This window comes from Podarcis filfolensis (assembly GCF_964270895.1).
Source record: "Podarcis filfolensis genome assembly, chromosome: 16".
NCBI classification, from domain to species: domain Eukaryota; kingdom Metazoa; phylum Chordata; class Lepidosauria; order Squamata; family Lacertidae; genus Podarcis; species Podarcis filfolensis.
Window position 1 is genome coordinate 3871022 of NC_139620.1, and position 27325 is coordinate 3898346.

The 27325-nt window shown below is 47.6% G+C and overlaps 1 protein-coding gene across 5 annotated transcripts in view; it reads right to left on the reverse strand.

Moving 5' to 3' along the window:
• The window catches only part of SEMA6C (semaphorin 6C), a 128048-nt gene that overhangs the window by 12613 nt on the left and 88110 nt on the right, over nucleotides 1-27325 (reverse strand). For 3 of the 5 annotated variants that reach the window (XR_014542641.1, XM_083591037.1, XM_083591038.1), the window contains exons 13-18: nucleotides 26607-26780; nucleotides 23867-24004; nucleotides 18924-19001; nucleotides 14395-14450; nucleotides 13594-13644; nucleotides 9113-9265 (exon numbers count right to left, since the gene is read on the reverse strand). Coding sequence is in view for 3 of the 5 variants with exons in the window: in XM_083591037.1 (XP_083447163.1) it covers nucleotides 9113-9265; nucleotides 13594-13644; nucleotides 14395-14450; nucleotides 18924-19001; nucleotides 23867-24004; nucleotides 26607-26780 (650 nt within the window). In the remaining 2 variants the exon portion in view is untranslated. The remainder of the gene's footprint in view (nucleotides 1-9112; nucleotides 9266-13593; nucleotides 13645-14394; nucleotides 14451-18923; nucleotides 19002-23866; nucleotides 24005-26606; nucleotides 26781-27325) is intronic. The other 2 variants (XR_014542642.1, XM_083591039.1) reach the window with 1 other exon arrangement.

Genomic DNA, 27325 nt, shown 5'->3' on the forward strand with positions numbered 1-27325 from the left:
CAGACCTCAATGTAACACTCAAAACAGAAGTGTGGCAACTCAAAACGGAAGCATAAGACTCAAAATGGAGCACGTTCGGCTTCCGAAAAAGGTTTGCAAACCAGAACACTTACTTCCAGGTTTGTCATGTTTGGGCTCCAAATTGTTTGCGTACCAAGGCATTTGAGAACCAAGGGACCACTGTATAGCAGAATAGTTGATTCTGGACTTAACCCTGTCTCCCTTCCCTTTGCTCTGGCACCACCGTATGATATACAGTCGTACCTCGGAAGTCGAACGGAAACCGTTCCCGAAGTCCGTTCGACTTACGAAACTTTCGACTTCCTAAGCGCGGCTTCTGATTGGCTGCAGGAAGCTCCTTCAGCCAATCGGAAGCCCCGTCGGACGTTCGGCTTCCGATAGAACGTTCAAAAACGGGAACACTCACTTCTGGTTTTCGATCATTCGGGAACCGAAACATATGAGTTCTGGGGCGTTCGAGAACCGAGGTACGACTGCACAACTGTAAGCCCTTTGGGGCAGGGAGCTACAGGGTTCCCCATTGTAACACCACCATGTGCAGAGACCGTGCTACGTAAGCAAGTAAAAATATATATTTTTCTAGCTTTAGGTATGTATATTTCGCGGTGTATCATCCTCTCCCCTAAATCTGGATGGGGGTGGGGTTTAAGCCCTACTGAAACCTTGCGACAGGAACATAACATTGCTAACTATTATTTCTTAGGACCCTCGTACCTACGGGACCGCCTCTCCTGGTATGCCCCACAAAGAAACCTACGGTCTGCAAATAAAAACATCCTGAAGGTCCCAGGCCTCAGAGAGGTTAGGCTGGCCTCAACTAGAGCCAGGGCCTTCTCGGCAGTGGCTCCAATCTGGTGGAACGCTCTGTCACAAGAGACTAGGGCCCTGCGGGACCTGACATCTTTCCGCAGGGCCTGCAAGACAGAGCTGTTCCACCAGGCCTTTGGTCAGGGCGCAGCCTGACACCCTCCTCTGGCAACCTGCACAGAGTTTTGCTTAATGGTTGCCTTCAACTTGATTTTAATTAATTTTATAATGAAATATTTTTAGAATGTTGGTTTATTTGATTGTTTGATTATTTGATTGTTGTTAGCCGCCCTGAGCCCGGCTTCGGCTGGGGAGGGCGGGATATAAATAAAATTTATTATTATTATTATTATTATTATTATTATTATTATTATTATTAACTATTTCCACCCATTGCATCAATAATCAGGACTAGCCTCTTTGGATTCTGCAAACAAAATCCAGCTGTTGGGGTTTGAGGAAGAATATCTAACCGTCTCCCTCCTGGGAAAGTCTGATTTCTCTCCCCCCTCCACTACAATTCACCAATTCCTGTATAAAAATGGATTTTTTTACTCCTCGGTTTTCCTGGGACACCCCCCCCAAAAAAAATCCCTGGAACATTTGGAGGACTTTAGCAAGCAAGGCCCAGAATCTATTCAGATGCTGCAAGGTCCACAAGCGTTTTTACAGGCAAGGGGGGTGGATTCTGTGGCCCTCCAGATGTGGCCAGAATCTCAACACCAGTCCTGACCACTGGTCATGCTGGCTGCTATGAGCTGGACTCCAGCAGCAACATCTGGAATGCCACAGATGTTCCCAACTCTGTTCATTCATAAAACCCTGGGTGAATTTATTTTGTTGACTATTATGGCTCTGCACAAAAAAAAAAAAAAATTCCAAACCACTCCCCCCTTGTGGGGACCTAATTAGAGTCTGGTTTCTGGATGAGGCCAGATCAATCGAGTTCAGTATCCTATTCTCACATTGGCCAATCAGATGCCTTTTTTTGGGAAACTCAACATTTTGTTTGTCTTTTTGGGGCAAAGGGGGAGAATGTCATCGCAAAATTCGCCGAGGTGTGAATTTCAAAGCTGCCGTTCGGTTATTGAATTCTTTCGGGGAGAGCGAATTACTTTTAAACACAGAATTAACTGAATTCCTTCCCCATCACTAAGCACTGCCTTGTTTTCTAACGGGAACAACCTGGTGCTCTTTGGAACGCTAAAATTATTTCGGAGGTCTTTTGAACGCAGCCCTCGCTTTCGGAAAGAAGATTGACAAGCCAGCGGTTCCTTCGATAAATACTCTCTCTCCGAGACCCCTTTTCTTTCTCCTTAACCCCCTTCATGGAAAACAGGAAGTCTCAAGTCTGGCGTATTTTTCCTGCCTTTTCAAAACTTCACAATAAAAGTCTCCCTGGCTGCAAGCCCAGATAGCAGCAGCCAGCGGTCTTATTTTACTGCCTCCAGCTCACAACTGTAACTTAAACCAGAGAGGCTTTTGCCCGGCTAAGCTCTACTCAGAGTAGACATGTTGAAATTAATAATAATAATAATAATAATAATAATAATAATAATAATAATAAAATTTATTTATACCCCACCCTCCCCGGCCAAAGCCAGGCTCAGGGCGGCTAACAACAGTAAAAATACAGTAAAAACATAAGGGGGGGGGAACCAATTTAAAATACAGGTTAGAATGCAATTTAAAATGCAGCTGTATTAAAACCATAAGGGGAGGGAAACATAAGGGTCAGACTGAGTCCAAACCAAAGGCCAGGCGAAACAGCTCTGTCTTGCAGGCCCTGCGGAAAGATGTCAAGTCCTGCAGGGCCCTGGTCTCTTGGGACAGAGCGTTCCACCAAGTCGGGGCCAGTGCTGAAAAGGCCCTGGCCCTAGTTGAGACCAATCTAACCACCTTGAGGCTCGGGACCTCCAAAGTGTTGTTGTTTGTGGACCTTAAGGTCCTCCACGGGCCATACCAGGAGAGGTGGTCCCGTAGATACGTGGGTCCTAGGTCGCATAGGGCTTTAAAGGTCAAAACCAGCACCTTAAACCTGACCCTGTACTTCACCGGGAGCCAGTGCAGTTGGTATAGCACCGGGGGAATGTGATCCCGCTGCAAGGACCCCGTAAGGAGCCTCACTGCGGCATTCTGCACCCGCTAGAGTTTCTGGGTCAGCTTCAAGGGCAGCCCCACGTAGAGCGAGTTACAATAATCAAGCCTGGAGGTGACTGTCGCGTGGATCACTGTGGCCAGATCAGGGCGAGAAAGGTAAGGGACCAACGGCTTAATACAGCGGAGATGGAAAAAGGACCTTTGTTTGCCATGCCTGCTAATTTCAATGGGGCTACTCTGAGTAGGGCTCTTGCGGGACGCAACCCTCCTAAATTCTCTTTGAAAAAATCCCTCCCTTAGAGGATACTAGAACTTGCGGATCGTCTTGGAGAAACTGTTTTGCAGCATATTTAGGAGTAGCAAAAAAGGGAAAGGCTTCACTGTGGAATGTGTAGTAAGATGGAACAAACCTGTGGAACTTCTGGCTACAAGATCCGGCAGTGGCCAGGGGCTTAAAGGGCTGGAAAGAGGATGAAGAGAGTTCATAACCTAAGAAGAGCCAGTCACCCATCTAGTAGTTCAGCATCTCCCTCCTCCATGATTTATCTAATCCTCTTTCAAAGCCCTCTGAATTGGTGGCCATTACCGTCTCCTGTGGCAGGGAGTTCCACAGGGTAACTTTGTGCTGCATCTATGGAAACAGAAACTAGAGAGGTGGCGGGATACATTTAGCATTCCAATTGTACGGGTCGCAGAAAACCGCTTTCATCAGCACAGGATTTCATTGTTTGGGAGTTTTTTTGGTTTTTTTAAGTGGCATGCTGTCAAATAATTAAAATAAGGACGAATGAGAAGAGCATCTGAAAACGGCACACACAAACACCGTCCCGTTCACCCGTCCCAACGAGATCAGCTGATCTGGCAGTCTCGGCAAAGGCAGGCCAAATGGGAGGTTTAACGCCGAACAGCTGATCTCGTTGGGACGGGTGAACGGGACGGTAAAAATAAAATAAAAGACACGTTTGCCCTCTGGCAAGAAGATTGCAAGCTAATTAGCGGTGGGCCTCTGCCAAGCCTGCCTTCCTCCCCCCGCCCCAGTCAGGGCTGTGCAACGGTTTGATGTTTCGTTCCTTGAAAGCTGTTCTGTGGGTAGCTGTGCTTTTCTTCGCTCTGAATAGGAGGAAGCCCTCGTTTTGTTCAGAGATTCCCCACCTCTAACTGCACCTCCGTTTCCTCGAGTGCTGTGGGGGCCTGCGTGTTTGGATCTGCACGCCAGGTCAATAAACTGAGCAGAACCCAGAGCTAAGGGTTTGGCAGCCTCAGGGCGGCTGCCTGGCCCTTTGAACTACATCCAGGCCATTCACTTTCTCTCTCTCAACCACACCCTATTTGCACCCCAAATATCATTTGCCTTTCTGGGACACGTCCCTGGACACCTCTGGCCTGCCTGGGTGGAAGACAGAGGGCAGGCAGGAGCTAGCCTGCAAAACGCTACTAAACCTTAGGTAAAGGTAAAGGGACCCCTGACCATTAGGTCCAGTCGTGGCCGACTCTGGGGTTGTGGTGCTCATCTCGCTTTATTGGCCTAGGGAGCCGGCGTACAGCTTCCGGGTCATGTGGCCAGCATGACTAAGCCGCTTCTGGAGAACCAGAGCAGCGCACGGAAACGCCGTTTACCTTCCCGCCGGAGCGGTACCTATTTATCTACTTGCACTTGGATGCACTTTCAAACTGCTAGGTGGGCAGGAGCAGGGACTGAGCAACGGGAGCTCACCCTGTGGCAGGGATTCGAACCGCTGACCTTCTGATTGGCAAGTCCTAGGCTCTGTGGTTTAATGTACAGCACCACCCGCGTCCCTACTACTAAATCTTAGGTTACATAAATACAATCCTAGTAACAACACAGACAAGGTAACAGGCTGTTTTTGACAATGTAACTTCTATTTCAAACACAATTCAACCTATAATATCTCACAAAGTGTAATTCCATAGACCAGCACAACATGCAAACAGAACATGGTCCAGAGACCATCCATTGGGCTTTAATTTCTCTTGACATGTTCTGTTTGCATGATGTGTTGGTCTATGGAATTATACTTTGTGAGATGTTTAATAATAATAATAATAATAATAATAATAATAATAATAATAATAATAATTTATTATTTATACCCCGCCCATCTGGCTGGGTTTCCTCAGCCAATCTGGGCGGCTTCCAACAAAATATTAAAATACAGTAATGCATCAAACATTAAAAGCTTCCCTAAACAGGGCAGCCTTCAGATGTCTTCTAAAAGTCTGGTAGTTGTTGTTCTCTTTGACATCTAGTGGGAGGGCGTTCCACAGGGCGGGCGCCACCACCGAGAAGGCCCTCTGTTGAATTGTGTTTGAAACAGAAGTTACATAGTAAAAAGCAGCCTGTTACGTTGTGTGTGTTGTTACCAGGAGCTAGCCTGTGGCAGGAAAGTAACCTCTCCATTAACTGGACCACTCCCTTTTGCCTCTGGATCCGTCCCCCATCAGAATGCGGCCCACAGGAGGTTGCAAAGAAGGGAAAGTTGCTCTCGGAGCACTGTTGGCCGTCAAGATGTTTTGACAAGCCAGAATTTGCTTTTGCTTCCAAGGGTCAGGAAACCATGCCAGATGAGGAACGGTTGAAGGAGCTGGGTTTGTTTAGCCTGGAAAAGTGGGGACCGAGAGGAGATACAACAGCCATCTTCAAATATCTTCAAATATCTCATCTTGTTTTCTCCTGCTCCAAAGGATAGGGCTTGCAAGAAAGGAGAGGGCCTTCTCAGTGGTGGCGTCCGCCCTGTGGAACGCCCTCCCATCAGATGTCAAGGAGATAAACAACTATCTGACGTTTAGAAGACATCTGAAGGCATGTGGATTATTTTATGAATGCCACAAAACCCCTGGGCCTGTTCAGTCAGATGAGTGTATGGTTCTCACCCCTCCAAACCGAGGATTTTCCTGGCAACCAGAGAAACGCTGCCCTATTTTCACAAGACCCAGACATGTGGGCAGGTGCGAGGATGAGAGAAGCTAAAACTGGCTGACCCAGTTTGGCCTTCCCAAATTAAGGATCTAGTCCTCATGGCGTTGAGAAGTTAATGGCTGCCATTTATGGTGAAGGGGCAAAGCTGGAACAAGCCGGTGGGATCTCTCTCGTTATATATACATATAAAGGAAGATGAGCTATGTCCCAAATGCCTTAAGGGCTGTGTGTCCTGTCCCCCATTCTGCTTTATTTAGGATTACCGGAACGTATACTGGCTCAGGCACTTAGGCCTGTCTAGATCAATATAGCCCACACTGGCTGGCAGGAGCTCTCTAGGTTTTCAGACATTCTCAGCCCATCCAGAGAGGATGGCGATTGAACCCCTGTTCTGCCGCTGAACTAGCTCCCTTTCCTCCTTGCAGAGATACAGCAAGGCCATATTTTTGCTAGAGGCGAAGCCTGAAGATTCACAACAAACGGATCAATCCATTTTATTTAATCCTTTTTTAAAAAAAGCCCTTTATAGTGGTGGTCATTACTGTTTCAAGTGGGAGGGAGTTCCGCCGTTTAACTATGCACCATGTGAATAAATCCTTTCTTTTATCTGCCCTGAGTCTTCCGAAGTCCACGAGTTCCAGTGCTTGGAGGGAGCAGGAGAAAAACTTCCCCTTCACCACTCACTCTGTGTCATGCATAACTTTATAATTTTATAAAATGCAGATTACCACGTGAGCTTCCTTCAGGCGGTTTGCAGCACGTCTGCCTTACATACTTATAACTGCAACCCTCACCCTAGTCTCTGCTAGACCAACCCTCTGTGGTTCTTCTCTGGTTCAAAGATGAAGAGACATACAGACCCATATAATTGTAGCAATGGCTCCCAATGCCCTGCCGTGTGAGAAGGGAGCCTCTGAGCATGTACAGAGAGGGATCTGGACTCAGAAGAGGAAACCATTCCAAAATCAGATTCTGCCTCGGGTTTGGCAGGAGAGAACGCTCACAAAACACTTTCCCAGGAGACCTGCTTCTCCCTAAATTGAAAAACAAAATCCAGCTTATTTTTGGCGGCTGTTCTCTCCCCTCGCACACCTTTATCTTCCCTGCCAGCTTAATTCTCTCATTTCTACGCAGCTGTCTGGGGGCATTTTGTTTGCAATTTGAGGGCTATTTTGTCCCCCCTGCCAAAAACCCATCTCCTCACATTTTGCTTCGGAGTGGGGGCAGAAATATATATATATATCTATATATGCCTTGTTGTGTTCAGGAGAGAGCGTGTTTGCAATACGCATTACGCCTAATTCTCCCAAAATGGATCAGCTCTTAAGAGCTATTTCCGCTGGGGGCCGTTTCTCTGTTCTTTCTCTCCTGCTTCATCAGGGTTATTTCCCCCACCCTGACGCACAGAAAGCTTGCGGTTCTCTTCCTCTCCATCCCATCAAGTCCTCCTCAAACTCTGCCTGCCAGCGAGGCGATAATGCCCACCACACAGCAACCCTGCGAGGCGGTACACACCAATCTCAACAATTTAATGTATTTTTAATCTTTTGTTGGAAGCCGCCCAGAGTGGCTGGGGAAACCCAGCCAGATGGGCAGGGTATAAATTATTATTATTATTATTATTATTATTATTATTATTATTATTATTTGCAGATGGGAAGACTGCAGACAAGACTCATTCAAAGCCTCTCCATGCCAACTGAGCTGAGCCTAGAGGCTTGAGAAGGAATTCGCTAAAGCGAGATGAGCGCCACAACCCCAGAGTCGGTCACGACTAGACCTAATGGTCAGGGGTCCCTTTACCTCTTTACTTTCACCCTGGTATGGCTCCCCTTCATCACATACACAGCCCAACAAGACAACGACAAGAATCCACCAACAGCATATGAATCAATATGGCTAACCTGACTCAAAAACACCCACCCACCCCACTCACATGCAAAAACAAAGTTCAAAACAAGCAACCGCACCCGAGGCCAACCCCAATTTCTCTCACCGCCAAAGGAACACAAGCAAATAGCAAAGAGAACCTGCGCAAACGACGGCAACACAAAAACCCACACATACATTAAGCAAAATAGAAATATCGCCTCCCGACACCCCCCCCACAAACCATGGCCCCCTCCACCTCTTATCCTCTTTTTTCTTCCTAAAGGTAAAGGGAGCCCTGACCATTAGGTCCAGTCGTGGCCAACTCTGGGGTTGTGGCGCTCATCTCACTTTACTGGCCAAGGGAGCCGGTGTACAGCTTCCGGGTCATGTGGCCAGCAGGACTAAGCCGCTTCTGGCGAACCAGAGCAGCGCACGGAAACGCCATTTACCTTCCCGCCGGAGCGGTGCCTATTTATCTACTTGCACTTTGACGTGCTTTCGAACTGCTAGGTTGGCAGGAGCAGGGACCGAGCAACGGGAGCTCACCCCGTCGCGGGGATTCGAACCGCCGACCTTCTGATCGGCAAGTCCTAGGCTCTGTGGTTTAACCCACAGCGCCACCAGCGCCCCTTTTTTCATCCTAATGTCTCAACAAATGAAACTGACCTGTGGATAATGGAACTTGAAAAAAGAGACATTGTGCGCATACCTTTGTAGACCAAGAAAACATAAATAAAGTATTATGGAAAAAAAAATAATAGAGAGACAAAGCTTTCGCTTCCGGTGATCACAATTGCACCTCCCACCCGGGATCCTAAATAAGACTCGCCAGCTTCGTCCTCTGCTCAGAGAGAGGCGACTGTTATGTACTGAAGTTCTCACCCTGGGCTAGCAGGGGGATACTGTAGATAGTTTTCACTCAGGTCCACATATGCAAATAAGGGAATTGAAAGTGACTTTGAGTGATTGGAGAGTTACAGAAAATGGTTACTGTTGCGTTCTAGTGGAGCTCTATATAAGCAGGCTGGCTGAACCCTTCAGTTCAGTTCTGTTCTGGCCTGTCAATAAACAAGAGCTGTTGAGGAATCGCTGTGTCGTCTGATATGCTCACCCACAACTTAACAGCGACCATGCGCGGCTTGCGCAACCCCTGCTCCCCAACGTGCAAGACGCGGCGACGCAACCGTTTCGCATGCCTCTGCATTCCAGCGCGCCGCCAGGCCCTCCCCGCGCACGTTAGTGTTTCTTGCACAGCTTGCTGTTATCACGGGGGTGCCATACTGCAGGGACGAGTTGTGGGGACACAGCGCATGTGTCTGTGTGTGCGCATGCGGGCAGAGAGGGTCGGGGGTCAGGTGATCGGCCCCTTCTTACCCTGCTTGCTCACAGCCACGTGGAGGGTGGAGCGTGGCCCTCCTGCGCCCGGGGCCAGGCGGGCGTCGGGAGCCAAGCTAGCGGGAGGAGACCCAGTGGGCGCTTCTGGGAAGGGAGAGGAGAGAGCGGTGGCGGCGGAGGTCTGCGTCTTTCCTGCGTTGCCGGTGATAAAGACAGTGTCAGGAGGAGGAAGCAATAAAATAATGACTTTGGGGGGGGGCAGTTAGGGGGTAATGGGAGGAGGGCCCCCTCAAAGAGCCACAGCAAGGGCTGTGGACAAGGTCTCCACAAACAACGTACAATCACATCTTATGCAGGGGATCAGTTCTGAGGTTTCCTCAAAAACACACACCGTATTTTTCCGTGTATAAGACGCCCCCATGTATAAGACGGCCCCTATTTTTTTTGAGCCCCAAATTAAGAAATAAATAAATGCAACAGTCTGTGTATAAGGCAACCTCCAATTTTAAACTTTAAAAATATAGCCCTATACATGGAAAAATACATATTCAAGCCACTCCTTTGGTTTGTGCCACTGCGCAAAGATTTCTAGACTTCCATAGTTGGCACGCTGAGAGGGCCTCGCAAGGCTAAAAAGCTGTTCTTTTTGCGCAGAGTAACTCATAGGGATCAGGTGTGGAAAGAGCTTTTATCCCTTGCCTGCCAAGGCATATGGGGAAACCGTTCTGAAAGGGTTGGTTGGTTCCCAACTAAGTTCTACTCAAGAGTAAACCCACTGAAATGAATAGGCCAAAGTTATTTGTATTCATTCATTCATTCCATGGAGTCTGCTCCGGCCGTGACTAATGTTGGGTACAATGCTGGTACCGCTGAGAGGAGCCCCACTGAAAATAAATCAACACGACTAAGTTCCATTCATTCCAGTGGGTCTACTCTGAGTAGGGCACACACCCCATGTTTAAGGCACTGTGATATGTTTTTAAATCAGCCTTTCTCAACCTGTGGGTCCCCAGATGTTGTTGAACTACAACTCCCACCACCCCTATCTAGCAAGGCCAGAGCTCAGGGATGATGGGAGTTGTAGTCCAACAACATCTGGGGACCCCTGGTTGAGAACCGCTGCTTTAAATGGTCAGGGCCTCCACCAGAGAATTCTGGGAGCTGCAGTTTGTTGAGGGTGCAGAGAGTTGTTCGGAGACCCCTATTTCCCCTCCCGGCGCTACAGATCCCAGAGGGGTTTAATGATTTCCCCAGGAGAGCGATCACGCTGGGAATTGTAGCGCCGGGAGAGGAAATGGCGAGCAGTCCTTACCCAGCACCCTTAACCAACTACAGCTGCCAGAATTCTCTAGGGGAAGAAATGATGGTTGAACGTGGAATTATTGCGCTTTAAACGTAGGCTGCGAATACGGCCTTAGTCAGATATCACCCATAAAATGTCCCCGTGTCTCTCTCTCCTTCCTCAAATGTGTCCTGGGCTTTATGTAGGCGATTAAGAGAAGGTTAAAAAGCCCCCCCCCCAAAAAAAAATGATCGGCAGAGTTTGTGCAACTGTTTTGCAATCCGCAGAGCCTCCGTCTGCTTGCGTGTCAGCCGGCCCCCCCAAAAAATGCCGAGCCAGCCAAGTTGCCTAATGAATCCCAGACACGTGTGTCCCCCCCCCACGTCCCCCGCCGGCCCCACAGTCCTCGCAGGAAGTGGCGAGTGGAAGCGGCCAAGATTTGCAGCGAGACAGGGATAAGAAGCGGGGAAGGGGAGGAGGGGGAGGCCTGTTGCTCCAGAAGACCACCACCCCTAAAAAATCACCTTCAGCTGACCCTGGAGCACTACTCAGAGCAGACCTAAATCAACCGTGTCTGTTGCATTTCAATGGGTCTACTCTGAGTAGGACTGAGATCGAAGACGAGCCCGGAGAAGGACCCGTCTCAGGTCAGGAGAAAGGGGAGGCTTGAGAGGGGCCAGGAAATATGTGCGCACCCCCAAATTTTGCCCTCCTCCCCCTGCAAAAGATGCTCACAGAACACAACAACCTCCTGTTCCTCCTTCTTCCCGCTCCTTCCTCCCCCCACCCATTAAATCAAGAGATTTCTCCCCTGCTGGGTAATTAATGGAGTCGCTTCGGATTTAATTTCCTTCCAGGCGTCGGATTGGCTCTGGAGCTCTCTTGCTTGGGGGAGCTGGACTCAGGGGGTGAGGTGGGGAGGGCAGGGAAGCAGGGCCTCCTGCGGGGAGATGATTGCCTGCGCAGAGAGCGTCATTGCCAGAGCTGCTCGCCCCATCTAAGCTCTGGAGTGTGTGCTTGTTGGCATGCCAGGACGCCTGGGTTCTGCACAGCCCGGACGCCTGGGTCCCGTATTCCCCAGGTGTCTGAGTTCCTCATACCCCGGACGCCTGGGTCCCGTATTCCCCAGGTGTCTGAGTTCCTCATACCCCGGACGCCTGGGTCCCGTATTCCCCAGGTGTCTGGGTTCCTCACACCCCCGGATGCCTGGGTCCCGTATTCCCCCAGGTGTCTGAGTTCCTCACCCCCCGGACACCTGGGTCCCATATTCCCCAGTTGTCTGGGTTCCTCACCCCCCGGACACCTGGGTCCCATATTCCCCAGGTGTCTGGGTTCCTCACCCCCCCCCGGACACCAGGGTCCCGTATTTCCCAGGTGTCTGGGTTCCTCACACCCCGGACGCCTGGGTCTGGTATTCCCCAGACACCTGGGTTTTGTATGCCCTGGACTTACTTATTTAACTAGAAGATGTGCTTGTGTGTGTATGAAAAGGTCTTTTCTACCCTACAAGCTCAAATATGAGATAAGAGGGGAAAATACGCTTTTTTAAAAGGTTCTGAGATATGGGGCACTTAGGTGACATCACCAACCCATCCGATTTCAAGTTACGTAAGTGATGAGAAAAAAATTGAAGGGAGATATTTAGAGACCTCCTGTATCCGTTCCATCCATGACTTTGGCATCTTTTACCCCTCTGAAAAAACCCTTTGCTTAGAATAGAGGGAGCCTGTGGAAATCAAGTTGCTATTGGTCTCCCCTCAGACCTGGGATTATTGAGAGGACCATGGCTGAAGATCTAGGAAGACCATGGCTGAAGTTGCAGAAATTGCTCCCTCATCAAATAAACAGAAGCCACGTTTCCACCATGCATTTCGCTTTGAACGGTCATGGCTCCCCACCCAAAGAATTATGGGAACTGTAGTTTGTTTAGGGTGCTGAGAGGTGGAAGAAGGAACACCCTCCCCCGTATCCCCCTCCCAGAACTACAATTCTCAAAGTGGTTTAATGGTTCCTCTTTACGGGGAACCCTGGGAACCGTAGCTGTGCTAGGGCAAACATGGGTATCAGCACCCTTATCAAACGACCCGTTCCCAGAATCCTTTGGGAGAAGCCATGATTGTTCAAAGTTGTGTTATGAAGCTTTAAATGGCACAGCGTGAACGTGGTTCGATTTCAACCCTTTGGGCTCGACATAAAAACCACAGCTGCGTTTGTTAAGGGAGGGTCAAATTCTGCCCTGGGAGAATGACACACACACATTAAAAAAGGGAAAGGTTTCCTGGTTCGCACGGAGACCATCCCTCTCAAAAGCCATAAAGGGGAGAGTGGGTTTTATACACAGTCTCTGGAAATAATACAAAGAGAGCGGCAGGGGGTTGGTTAACCGTAACAAGACCTTTTGCCCACCCCTGCAGTAATGATGGGAGTGGGATGTTGGTGGGATGGATGAGGAAATGGCGCTTGACGTGACAGGAAGTGAGCAGTGATTTGTCCCTTGTTAGTTTTGAAAACCGGTTTGTGGGAATTCCCGCATTCCCCAGACAACAGAAGTGGAGGGTATGGGGTTTTGCTCTTCCTCCTCCTCCTGTTGCTTTTGAGGAAAGAGTTTGCCCCTGTTTTAAGAGAATAAACCTTCAATGGACTTGGCCGGCAGCCATCTTGGGCCTAAGCAACAGGAGGCTGGTAACCGTGGCAACCGGGAAAGGCCTTGGACGGAGGCGGCTTTGTCCCAAGGGGTCTTTTGAGACCCTCGCGATGGAGAAAATAGGAATATCCTGTCATCAGTTCACATACCAGTAGCCTTTTTGCTAAAAAAAAAACCCACTGGAAGCTGACTGGATCCTCTCAAGATGGCGCCTCCGATTGGATGTCAACGCAGAGGATCCCAAGATCCAATGGCTTGGTCCTGTTTAGTGCAGATGCGTTGAAATTGACAGACATGACTAACGCAGGTCTATTAATTTCAACGCCTCCACTAGGAATAGAGCTGAGCTGGCTCTAACCCAACAAATCCAACGTTGAACCGCCATGATAGTTCCATCCAATATGGCAGCCTTCCCCCATTTGAACCTCAATGGCCGAGACGGGCTTTTGAGTGTTGACAAGGCTGACCTCTATGCCACCACTAGAGCGTGATTGATTTTTGGGGGGGCGGAATAAGCGGCGGAAGGAGACTGGAGGGGTGGGAAGGACGATGAGCTTGGGGAAGGAGGGAGGGAGGGGAGACGGACGTACTGACCATATGCAGAGTCGCTGGTGCCATCGCGGCTCCCGGGGGCCGTTACGACATCTAAAAAGCGAAGGGGGAGACAAGAGACTGGGTAGGGGGAAAAGGCAGAGGAACAGGGTGCTCCTAGGCAGCTAAGCATGGGGCAATCTGCAAAGGAAGAAGCCATTTGCTTGCGGGTGGAGACATCAGCCCTGGCCCTCCACGTCTCTCCATCTGGCCCTTGGAAGCCTCCTCAGACTACTCATGGCCCCTAATTCGCGCCCCGGGTGTCTTCTCTGCCCTCGAACCCAAGACAGTGCCTCTCGCCAAGAAACGAGTCCGCTGCGCAACCACTTTTTCCTACGGTCCCGTCCGCCCCAGAATGTGGCCCTCGGGACAGTTGCTTGGAAGCGGATGTGGCCCTCGGGAATTAGCTGGTGGAAAGGGCCAGAGAGGCATTTTAGTGGAGTGTCAAAAACAAGCTGACTCGGTGGTCAACGTCTCGGAGTTCCATGAGGGACTCAATGGGGTCAGTGGAGAAATCTGGAGTGCGGCCAACTCAAGGCAAAAAGGTAGAAAAACCCTCTTTAGGGGATGAGCCGTTATTTCCTACACAAAACAGCTTTTCAGACGCCCGCCAACGGAGCCGATGTTTCTGTGAGCGAGCAACAGGAAAAGGACACACGCCCAGCCATTTTCGTTCGGCTCAGTGAGTTTTATAGCAGGATCGGAACTCGGAGAGAGCGCTGGTTCTCCATGCGAAAACAGCAATGTGGCTTCCTGGCCGGTCGGGCTGTGCAAAAGACCCCCTTGCCCCCAGAAGACTCTCACCTTGGCAGTTCCCCACGTACTTGACGGAGCCTTCGACGTCTTGCTCAAAGCCGCCTCTGTGGACGGAGGGGGAGAGACAAGGGTGGAAGAGAGAAATCTCATTAAAACGGAGCCTGCCGGCTTGATTAAATCCTCCGCTAATTAATCAATTGGCTGGCACTCAGGAAAAAAAACACAAAAAACAACGAGGTGGGAAATTAAAGCAGAACCCGACAAGTTACGAGCCCCCAAAGAGCCAGACAATTCACCCTCCTGTTCCCTTTCTTCACCAGTCAGAGATGTTTGAGGAAACATACTGGCATGGGGTGGCTGTGGGTCAAGAAGAATATTTAGAAAATGGAGTATTGTGGGGGGCTGGGGGTTTGCGGAGAGGGAGGAGGGATGGGATTCGGGGTGAGGGGTGAAAAGAAGCTCTTCGCAAAATCAGCCAAGTCCTTCGGTGACCCAAAAGGCCCCTTTGGTTCATTGTTTCCAAGCAACAGAAAGTCAGGTTTCTAGTCCTCATGGTGAGGCAGAAAGGACGCTGGGGCAGAGACAGTTGAGGATGCTCAAACTGACCGGGCAGGGGGGGTCTTGGGGTTTCTAGGAAGCACCATCAGATCCAAAAGTGGGGGTGGGGGTAGAAGAAGTGAGGATGAATTTGGCTTTATCTGTTAAATAAATCTTTACGTAGCCTGCTCCCCCAGTGTGCATTCAAAATGGTTCGCAGCAGAGGGAACAGCAAACTTGCATGTACATCCAGCTACTGAGATAGGAAATCATTAAATGCAGGAGGGAAAAAAGCAAAAGTATATACTGTATATAAAAAACCCTCAAGAAAATGCATCTGTCAGCTGGAAGAGCATCTCTTCAAGAGGAATTTGGTCCAATTGAGAGAAATAAGATGCTTTTACAGCCCTTATTTATTTAACAGAATGTCTAAGGCCACTGAATCATAAAAACTTCTAAGCGGCTTGCGCAAAATATGAAATATACATTAAGGCGATCATAAAACATTCATTAAGATGATTGATAAGAGTCAGAAACTAGTTCACCCAAAAGCAAATTATAAATGTAACCAGTAGTTGAAATGTACGTCGTAAAACGAAATTACGTATTAAAATGCGTGGTCCTGGCATATCTAAATAGGTTCACCTCCTGGCAAATAGAAGGGGAAGAAATGGAGGCAGTGAGAGATTGTACTTTCTTGGGCTCCATGATCACTGCAGATGGTGACAGCAGCCACGAAATTAAAAGACGCCTGCTTCTTGGGAGAAAAGCAATGACAAACCTAGATAGCATCTTAAAATGCAGAGACATCACCTTGCCAACAAAGGTCCGTATAGTTCAAGCTCTGGTTTTCCCAGTCGTGATGTATGGAAGTGAGAGCTGGACCATAAAGAAGGCTGATCGCCGAAGAATGGATGCTTTTGAATTCTGGTGCTGGAGGAGACTCTGGAGAGTCCCATGGACTGCAAGAAGATCAAACCTCTCCATTCGGAAGGAAATGAGCCCTGAGTGCTCACTGGAAGGACAGATCCTGAAGCTGAGGCTCCAAGACTTTGGCCACCTCATGAGAAGAGAAGACTCCCTGGAAAAGACCCTGATGTTGGGAAAGATTGAGGGCACAAGGAGAAGGGGACGACAGAGTTCGAGATGGTTGGATAGTGTTCGCGAAGCTACCAGCATGAGTTTGACCAAACTGCGGGAGGCAGTGGAAGACAGGAGTGCCTGGCGTGCTCTGGTCCAGGGGGTCACGAAGAGTCGGACACGACTAAACGACTAAACAACAGCAACAACAAACCAGAAGTTTTTAGTAGGCGCTGAAAACAATGCAGTGAAGGCTGTTGTCAATGGGCAGGGAGTTCCAAAGTTTAGCAGATACCACACTGAAGAAGAAGGAAAGATCTCTAGAAGCAGGTGTGGGGAACTTTCGCCCCTCCCTATGTGGCTGAACTACAACTCCCATCACCATCCCTGACCGCTGGCCATGCTTGCTAAGGCTGATGGGAGATGTAGTTCAAAATATCTGGAGGGCAGAAGGTTGCAGGCAGTGTAAGAAAGAGGAAAGGGAGTCAGAAGCCAAAGAAAGAATGAGAAAACTGGGTGTTAGAAAAGGAAGGAGCGAAAGGAAAAGGGGCGTCAGAGGGATAGATATAACATATACCGTATTTTTCACCCAATAGGGCGCACTGGCCCATAGGGCGCACCTAGTTTTTTTTGGGGGGGGGGGAAATAAAGGGGGAAAAATTATTTTCCCCCCCCAGGCGCGGTGCTGGGGCGGGGGAAGCCCGAGCTTCCCCCGACCCCAGGCCCCAGAACAGGCTGCTCTCCGCAAGCCATGGGAGGGCTCCCATGGCTTGCGCAGAGCTACCCGAAGCCCGGGGCGCGACTGCTCAGTGCGCCCCAGGCTTCGGGATGCAGGCAGCTCTCTGCAACCATGGGAGCCTGACGGGAATTCCCGCGGGCTCCCAAGACTTGCGGATAGCTTCCTGAAGCCTGCATTCGCCCCATAGGACGCACACACATTTCCCCTTCATTTTTGGAGGGGAAAAAGTGCATCCTATAGGGCGAAAAATACGGTATGTTCAAAAATACAGTAAAGGTTCACTATCTATGCTAGCATCCGATTGATGCTGGAGAGAAATTGAGTTGAGAAAGAAGATTAAGAGTACATATTGATATGGGAATGTATTAGACGAAATGTAAAGAAATATACAATAATAACAGTACATTCATTTGTAAAAAAGGAATATACAACGGGATTGACAGGAAGTCCGTAGTGTTGGTACATATATGATTTTGGAATGGCTTTTTGTCTTTTGTCTTTTTCTTTCTTTCTTCAGGTATATAAATTTTGTATATAAACTTTGCATGCATGTTGGAAATTATATTATAATAAGCTCTGTAATGTAATATGACAATGTATGCAATATGTAACCTAAGAACTGAAGGAAGGTGAGGACAGGTGACCTCACCTAGGGCCGAAGTCACCCCCCACCAAAGCAGGCTCAAAGCTTCTCAGAGCTTTTCAAAATCATTTTTCTCAGCAGCTAAAAGGCATTAGCTAAGCATCAGAAACATTCCGCTTGCTGTAACTAAAAAGATTGCATCAAAGGTAGGGAACAGTCCATTGTTTCTCAGGCCTTTCTGATGCCTTCTGGCCTTGCTAAAGAACCCCATTGCAACTTACTTTCTGTCCGGGAACCATGCCAGAACAAGATATTGAAACATATCTGAACACTCTGAAAACCCCTTTCCTGGGAAGGGTGCCAAGAGGCCACAATAGTCCCAAGACAGCTTTCTGTACATGCTCAGGAACCTCAACATGGGGCAGGACTCTGGAAGGAGGAGAAAGGGGGAGGGATCTGGAATGGGTATATATGCTTGTGCACATGATTGTGAACTTGTGCATGCTTTTTGTGAACTATCACACTTGCTCCTTCTACCAGTTCATGGATGGTAGAAATAAAAGCCCTTTCTCCGAACTATTCCATGAGTGTCTGTTGACTCCCACTTCCCTTTCCCAGGCGCAATATTTTTCCCACCCGAGGGCAAAGCCTCATAAGGCTACATTTCGTTAATAAATAAATAAAATGGAAACAAAACAAAAAGAAGGAAATATATGATTTTGGAATAGCTCTTTGTCTTTTGGAATAGCTCTTTGTTTTTTCCTTTTTTCTTTCTTTAGGTATATAAATTTTGTATATAAACTTTGCATACACGTTGGAAATTATATTATAACGAGCCTTGTAATGTAATATGACAATGTATGCAATATGTAACGTAAGAACGTTAATAAATAAATAAAATGGAAACAAAAACAAAACGAAAGGAAAAGCGGTGTCAGAAAGAGTGAGGAAAGAAAGGAAGGAAGGAAGGAAGGAAGGAAGGAAGGAAGGAAGGAAGGAAGGAAAGGGGTATCAGGAAGAGTAAGAAAAGGGAGGTGTTAGAAAAGGAGGAGGAGAGAGAGGAAGAGGGGTGGCAGAAAAAGAGAGAGAGCGGGGCAATTCAGGGAAAACTTTTAGAGGGCCAAAGGTCCTTGCCATAGCTGTCAACCGTCCCTTATTTGGCGGGAAACTCCCTTATCCCAGTGCCGTGTCCCACTGCTGTCCCTTATGGATGATGTCCCTTAAATTTCCCGGGTTTCAAAGGAAGCAGCTCCTCTCCCTCCCTCCCTGCCGGCCAGGGAGGAGGGAGGCTCCAACTGTGTTGCTTGGCTGCGTTGCTCACCCAATAAGGAGTCTAAGAACGACTGGAGGGTGGAGCTTGCATGCCTTGTGCCGATCAAATCGGCCGCGTTGCCTGGGGACTCGCCTTTGCTCAGCGCTTCCCAGCGGAGAGGTGACGATGGTTTCCCTTGCTGCATCCCCTTTGCCGGGTTGCTGTGCTGTGGGAACCACCGCTTGAGGCTTCGTTTGGCTACTGGTTGACTAAAATCCCTTATTTTGGCTGCTGATCCCTTATTTTCAAATCTGTAAGTTGACAGCTATGGTCCTTGCCCACCTGCTTTGTAAGAACAGGGATGGCTGCCCCCCAAACCACCTCACCTGATCTCGCTGCTGAACGCAACGCAGCCCCCCGGGCTCAGCCAAACGCAGTACGGGTCGTGGGATCCCAGGCAGCTCCTGCAAACGGAGAAGGAAATAAACGTGTTTGCTCGGAAAGTGGGAAGCTCAAAGGCCTCTGCAGACCCTCCCCTTAAATGAGTTGGAGTTCTTGTTATTAAATATACCAAGAAAAAACAACACACCATGCAGTTATTATTAATACTGATCATTTTCAGTTGTTATACCTGAGAAACGTAGAAAATAATAGTGGCTGAATTTTTGAGTGCTGTCCATGTAGAAAGACTGGGCCATTATAAAGAGATTTAGTGGTTCTTAACTGATTGGTGATGTGGTGGTGTTATATTGTATTATTTACGCAAATTGATTTTCTTTGGAGTTAAAGATCTGACTGGGACAAACCTTGTTATGCTGAATTCGTATTTTGCACAGTTTGTATACGGTGTCTGCTTGATAATGTGTGGTTTGCTATGCCTAATAAAGGATTGACTTTACGTAGAAAATAACAGGATATATTTATCTGAAAGTCTTCAAACTTACACGACCCTTTAAAAATTAGGTAAGGAACCAAATGTTATATAACACCGTTTTATAATTTATGACTGTTTTATAATTTATGATAATTTAGAATTTAAATGTATTTTTGTGTAATATTTGATACCAGCTGAGGAAGGTGAATTCATCGAAACAGGACCCTGTCCTGGTTTCTGATCCATAATTGACTTCTGGTCAATGATTAAAACTAAGAGACCTCCACGTCGAATCTATGGACTAACATGAACTTATCTCTACTCATAAACTCTTATTTCTAATTCTGTAACGAATTACTGTGTTATACATATCTTTATGAGTTGGAGCTTGCAATCTCTGTTAGAGTTTGTAATCTCTATTTTTTTTAATCATGATTTTTATTGCATTTTCCATGTTTCATTTCATTTTATAATACACATCCCAAGCTTACATCACTACTCCAAATTGAGCAATGACTTCCTTCCATCACTCTTTCTGATTTATCCTACTATTTTAACATAATTTGTCACATTTCTATAATCATTTCTTTACCATATATAACCATTTAACAATCACCCTTTCATTTGTAAATTAACTCCTTCTTTCCACATTACAAAACATTTCGCGTTAATGCTACAAACGTTTTTAGGTGTTTACAACTTTCTTTCAAATAATTTATAAATTTGCTCCAGTCCCTTTGAAATCGTTTGTCGGGTCGATTCCTAATTTTCTCCTTCAACTCTCCAGTTCCACATAAAGAGTTTGTAATCTCTATTTGAGTTTGTAATCCCTGTTAGAACACATACTTCTGAATGGATTAGTTTTTGTGACTATTGACTATTGATTAGCAAGTAGGGACCACTCCCACTATTCCCAGCTTGTTGGGAAACCCAATGCCTTTGTTCCAAAGGACAAAACAACCCATATATATATATACACTCATATACAGCCTTTTTTTGGAGGGGGGTGCCACAAGAGACATCGCTGAGAGCCGGCGTAGTATAGTGGCTAGTGCCAGACTTGGAGATCCAGATTCAATTCCCCGCTTGGCCCTGAAGCTCACTGGTTGTGGCCCTGGGCTGCTCACCGCCTCTCTCAGCCTAGCCTACCTCGCTGGGTTGTTGTACGGATTAAACGAGGAGCAAGGAGAACCACGTGCGACACCTTTAGTTCTTTCTTTTTAGTGTATTTTTGGTCTTTGTTGGAAGCCGCCCAGAGTGGCTGAGGAAACCCAGCCAGACGGGCGGGGTACAAATAAAAAAATATTGTTGTTGTTGTTGTTGTTGTTTTTGGGGACAGGAGGCAGGCGGGTGTGGAGGACTCCCTGGTCCTGAATGGGGTAACTGTGCCCCTGAAGGACCAGGTGCGCAGCCTGGGAGTCATTTTGGACTCACAGCTGTCCATGGAGGCGCAGGTGAATTCTGTGTCCAGGGCAGCTGTCTACCAGCTCCATCTGGTACGCAGGATGAGACCCTTCCTGCCAGCAGACTGTCTTGCTAGAGTGGCACATGCTCTGGTTATCTCCCGCTTGGACTACTGCAATGCGCTCTACATGGGGCTACCTTTGAAGGTGACCCAGAAACTACAACTAATCCAGAATGCGGCAGCTAGACTGGTGACTGGGAGCGGCAGCTGAGACCATATAACACCGGTCTTGAAAGACCTACATTGGCTCCCAGTACGTTTCCGAGCACAATTCAAAGTGTTGGTGCTGGCCTTTAAAGCCCTAAACGGCCTTGGTCCTATATACCTGGAGGAGCGTCTCCACCCCCATCGTTCAGCCCAGACGCTGAGGTCAAGCGCTGAGGGCCTTCTGGCGGTTCCCAGGGAACCAGGCAGAGGGCCTTCTGGGTGGTGGCGCCTGCCTTGTGGAACGCGTTCCCACCAGTTGTCAAAGAGAAAAATAACTACCAAACTTTTAGAAGACATCTGAAGGCAGCCCTGTTTAGGGAAGCTTTTAATGTTTGATGTATTACTGTATTTTAATATTTGGTTGGAAGCCGCCCAGAGTGGCTGGGGAAGCCCAGCCAGATGGGCGGGGTATAAATAAATTATTATTATTATTATTATTATTATTATTATTATTATTATTATTATTAGTGTGTGTGTGCAGGGGAAGTGGGATATGAATGCAACAAACACACACGCACATGCCAGCTTTCGTTTTGCTCTAGCCACTAGTCACTGCTTCCCTGCCCCGATTTCTGCAGAGCTGACGGGAAGGCGAGCCAGGATGCCGCTCTCTGTTGGCGCAGAGGCTGCTTCTCTCCCTCCCTCTCCACCCCTAGAGATCTTTGGGTCCCTGCCACGCTGGGATTTAGAAAGGGGGACGTGGCCTTTAGGAGAGCGAGATTGCAGCTGGCTCAGTTGACCATTAAAGGAAGTGGGCAGCTGCGGCCAGAATATCACGGCGAGCGGCATTTCCTGGAAGCGGCAAGGTCCGGCAGCCCACACCTGTTCAGGGCAGGAGGGGCTGGGTGGGACGGGTCACGCAAGGTGAATCAGGGGGCTGTAGGCAGCCCCTTGTAAGGACCTTACAAACACACACACACAGCCTCTGTTGCCCTGTCGCAGCGTGTCGAATGTTTCAGCTATCAAATTCCAAAAAGGAGGGGTGCTGAAAAAAATTGCAGCATCCTTGGGAATTCAAAAGACATTTTGGTTGAATTTATATCATATATATATATATATATATATTCGTTATTTTTGTTGTTGCTGCTGTGTGGAATATATATATATTAGTATTTTCCACACAGCAGCAACAACAAAAATAACGAAAATTAACAATACACAAAACACAAAAACAAGCATTCTAAAAAACCCACACAAATCCAAATCTTACAAATTAATAATATAAACACTAAAAAGAAAAACAAACATTGACTTCCACCAATCCGTCCTTTACCTCTCATTGCGTCTTCCTGTTTTCCTGATCATCTCTATCCTAACATCTAGATATAAATCCCTCTTTCTTATCCCTTTACTTCAAAAGGTTATTCCAGACTCAGCCAGATTTCTGTCCTCGAACCCTGGCTTTTAAGGTATTCATTTAGACACTCCCATTCCTTTTTCGGTTTTCGTCTTATTATATCTGCCAATTTGGCTAATTCTAAATATTCTGAAAGCTTACATAATATAATTTAGTTTCGCTTGTTAAGATTGCAGAGAAATCATTAAAGATGATTGCCAACGATAACCGCAGTCAACTCCCATGCAAAAAAAAAAAGCAAGAAAAAAAAAAGCCTGCAAACACTCCCTAAAACTTTAGAAAAAACCAAAACTACACCAGAGAGGGATGCTGGACTAATCGGCCTCCCCCCTTTGGCTGGTTCTTCCTAGGTTCTTAGGAAGCCTTGGAGAGCCGGGTAGCATACAGACAAACAGGCTGATTTGGTATAAGAGACCTCCCTAGGCTCCTGTTTCAAATGAGCCCATCACTTGGAATCATGAGGACCGGAAACTTGGCTTTATTTTTAGGAAGAACACCTGCTTTGTTGGGGGCGAGGAGAGGCCCCAGGTTCAGTCTGCAGGTATGGGGCTGGGAGAAAGTGTCCTCTATTGTATAATAATAATAATAATAATAATAATAATAATAATAAAAAAGAAATAATAATAATAATAATTTTTTACTTATATCCTGCCCTCCCCAGCCGAAGCCGGGCTTAGAGTGGCTAACAACAGTAAAAATAACACAGCATTCTAAAATCAATTCATTCTAAAATCAATTCAGAATCAAATTGATGGCAACCATTGGGCTAGAGTTCTGTGAAGAATTGCCAAAGGAGGGGGTCAGACTGTGCCTTGGCCAAAGGCCTGGTGAAACAGCTCCATCTTGCAGGCCCTGCGGAAAGATGTCAAGTCCCACAGGGCCCTAGTCTCTTGGGACAGGGCGTTCCACCAAGTTGGGGCCACGGCCAAAAAAGCCCTGACTCTGGTTGAGGCCAGCCTAACCTCCCTGTGGCCCAGGACCTCCAAGATGTTTTTGTGTGAAGACCATAAGGTCCTCCGTGGGACATACCAGGAGAGGCGGTCCCGTAGGTACGAGGGTCTTAGGCTGTATAGGGCTTTAAAGTTAAAACCAGCACCTTAAACCTGATCCTGTACTCCACCGGGAGCCAGTGCAGTTGGTAAAGCACTGAATGAATGTGATCCCATGGCAGGGACCCTGTAAGGAGTCTCGCTGCGGCATTCTGCACCTGCTGGAGTTTCTGGGTCAGCTTCAAGGGCAGCCCCGCGTAGAGTGAGTTACAATAATCAAGTCTGGAGGTGACCGTCATGTGGATCACTGTGGCCCGATCAGGGCGAGAGAGGTAAGGAGCCAATCGCTTAGCGAGTTGCAACCAGTCAGTGTAGACGGGCAGAGTTAGGAAAGAAGGAAGTGGCAGAAAGCAAAAAAATTAGGTCATCCCACTAACCTGCGGCAGGCATTGTAGGCAGTGCAGCGACTGAGAGGGACTCGCACCACGCACCCAGAGAAGGCCACGTAAACGGCGTGGTTGGCTTTGTCAATTTCGAGCCCCAGGACGCGCCGGTCTTCCCTCCTGACGCTACACCTGGGATGAGGGTGGAGAAGGGAAGAGAACACCAAAGAAACGCAAGATTATAGAAATCCAATCAAGCATTGCAGCAGGTTGGGCTGGATGACCCCTGGGGTCCCTTCCAACTGCACAGTTTGATACGATAATCTTTATTGTTATTGTCCCATACAGAACAACGGAATTGAAGAAATCTACATCAGACATTCAAAAACCAACAAGCCTGCTATCCCAGCCTGGTTAGCCCCTAAAAACTCTGATACCCCACAATTAAATACAATATACTCCCATAGAGACTCCTTACACTGCGATTAAAACCAAAATCACATTTGGATAGAAACTGTTTCTCAGGCGGCTAGTCCTAGTCTTTATAACCCTGTACCTTCTTCCAGAAGGCAGAAGCTGAAAGAGATCATTTCCGGGGTGCGCACTATCCTGCGCTATCTCTGCAGCTTTCTTATGGCACCTGGAAGCATAGATTTGATCCAAGGTGGGAAGAGTGCACCCAATTATTCTCTCCGCAGTCTTCACAACCCTGGACAGCATTGTTTTCCCCCTGACCGTGAAGTTCCCAAACCTGTGTTTTGTGATTCTCAGTCCATCTCTCTACCAGATGTCAGGTCAGAAAATTTCCCCTACGGGAAATTTCCCAAGACATCTGGAGGGCCGAGTTTGGGGGGGTTGGGTTAGGCCCGCAGCCTTTCTCAACCTGTGGGTCCCCAGATGTTGTTGAACTACAACTCCCATCACCCCTAGCTAGCAAGGCCAGAGCTCAGGGGTGATGGGAGTTGTAGTCCAACAACATCTGGGACCCATAAGTTGAGAACTGCTGGGTTAGGGTCTGTAGAGTTTGCCACGTAAGAGGAAATGGTCATGTTTTATTAGGCATTTTAGCTGCGGTTGCAGAAAATTCAGGGAATGTGGGGTCGGGTGAGTGGGGTCGCGAATGGGTGGGCAGGGGGCACCCCAGGGAGATAAGGAAATGACGACGGGATGTTGCGCAGAAGGGGGGTAGGAAACGGCTCGCCTCTCAAAACTTGAAGCGCAAAGAAATTAAAAATGCTAAGACAGAACGCGCCCCCCTCCAAACTCCGATAAGATAAGGATGTTATTGCCAATTAAACTAGCTGTTCTATTTTTGCCTTGGTGGCTCCTGCCGATAATATTTAGAAGGCTAAAAACAGCAGAATTAAGGGGAGTTTGCATAATACGTGTGTGTGTCTGGAATCGTTGGGGGTAACACCGCCCTCCCCAAAAACCCACCCTCCATGCCCCTTTGCTGAGACGGGAAGCCGAAAGAGACCTTTTACGCCTCCTCAGATGCAGTAAATTTCCCCACGCTGGAACACCTGCAAATGTGGTTAGTAAGGCTGGGGGAGAAGGTTTCAAATTCAAAATAAAACAGGTTTCTGCTGCGAGAAGAAGGAGCCTAATTGAAAAGATAGTGTGGGTGGAGAAGGGCAGAGTTGAGCTTGCAGGAGGCGGGGAGGTTCTGCCAGGCTTGGGGTTTTAAAAATATTTTTTAAGAGAAAGACTTGAAAGCCATGCGATGAAAGCTACCATTTGCTGGGACATGCCCAGGTTATTATTTTCCCCTCCACTGATGTCTTGGTCAAACAGGTCCAGCTGGCTTCTGAGAAGCACAACAAAAACCTGCTGGACCTGATGTAGTAGGGTAACAAAACTTGGAGGTGGACAGATTGCTGTCCCTTTCAGTCACTCTCACATTTCTCATTGTTTCCTAGTTTTTAAGTTCAGTTTGCCACAATTTTTCTCTCCCAAAAGTCCTCACAAAAAACATCAGTGGTTTAGTTAGTGTACGGTGCAACAGACAGGGTTTTTTTGCAATTCAGTTCCGCCCCCCCCCACTGTAATGTGTGGGTTTTCTTTGTTTTTTTTCACTGACCAATACATTTTAATGCACCCTCTTCCCCAAGCTGAGCAGTTTTGTACGCATTTTTTTCCAGAGTTGGCGAAACTCTATTGCAAAATTCGGAGAAGCGTGGATTTCAAAGGATAGCTGTGCCACAGCTCACATATTGCTGTGAATTAGGCAAATGCACATTAATATACCAAGCAAACAGAAATGTGCATTAAATTCCACATTAAGTTTTGCATTGAGATGTGCATTAAATTCCACATTACGTTTTGCATTGAGATGTGCATTCAATTCCACATTACATTTCACATTGAAATGTGCATTCAATTCCACATTAGGTTTTGCATTGAAATGTGCATTCAATTCCACATTACATTTCGCATTGAAACATGCATTCAATTCCACATTAAGTTTCGCATTGAAATGTGCATTCAATTCCACATTAAGTTTCGTATTTCTCTATTTAAATGGGCATTAAAATTCACATTAAGATCGGCACTTCACACTGAGATTTGCATTAGATTTTGCTTTAAGTTTTGCATTTTGCCTTCAAATGCGCATCAAATTTTGCATTAGAATGCAGACCAAACCAAATCCCCCCCCAATTGTCAACGTTCTGGAAGGAAACAGTGGCTGAGCTCCAATCCTGCAAGCGGAAGACCTCAGGTTCAGCCCCATATATCTCCAAATTAAAGGATGGAAATAAAAGAGCGTGCATGGAAACAGAGGGGCAGAACTCACAGCGATGGGTTGTAGACAGAGATCTCCTCCAGCAGCAAAGTCTCGACCGTGGAATTCTCGGTGGTGGCAGAAAGGACCTTCAGCACCGTGCCATCTTCTGAGCCCAGAAAGAGGACCGTGTAATTTCGAAAGGGGCCGGCCGTTGTGTCCACAGCCAGACGGGTCAGCTTGTACCTGGGAGGGGAATGGAAGGAGCCAGGAGAAAAGGCCACACTTTGTAGATTTTGCAAGGCTTGTTTAAAGAACTTGCAAAGGGGACAAGGCTTTCAAAAGCTAGCAGTTCAGGTTGTACGATGCTTCGTTTAAAAGAAGGTTTCACATGAGAATTTACCCAGCCCCTAGCTAGCAGCTCAGGTTCTGCAAGGCTTATTTTAAAGGTGCTGGTTCACAAGGGGAGATTTCTCCCTGGTTAGCAGCTCAGGTTCTGCAAGGCTTATTTTAAGGAGCTGGTTCACAAGGGGAGATTTCTCCCTAGCTAGCAGCCCAGGTTCTGCAAGGCTTATTTTAAAGGCACTGGTTCACAAGGGGAGATTTCTCCCTAGCTAGCAGCTCAGGTTCTGCAAGGCTTATTCTAAAGGCGCTGGTTCACAAGGGGAGATTTCTCCCTAGCTGGCAGCCCAGGTTCTGCAAGGCTTATTTTAAAGGCGCTGGTTCACAAGGGGAGATTTCTCCCTAGCTGGCAGCTCAGGTTCTGCAAGGCTTGTTTTCAGGTGAACTTC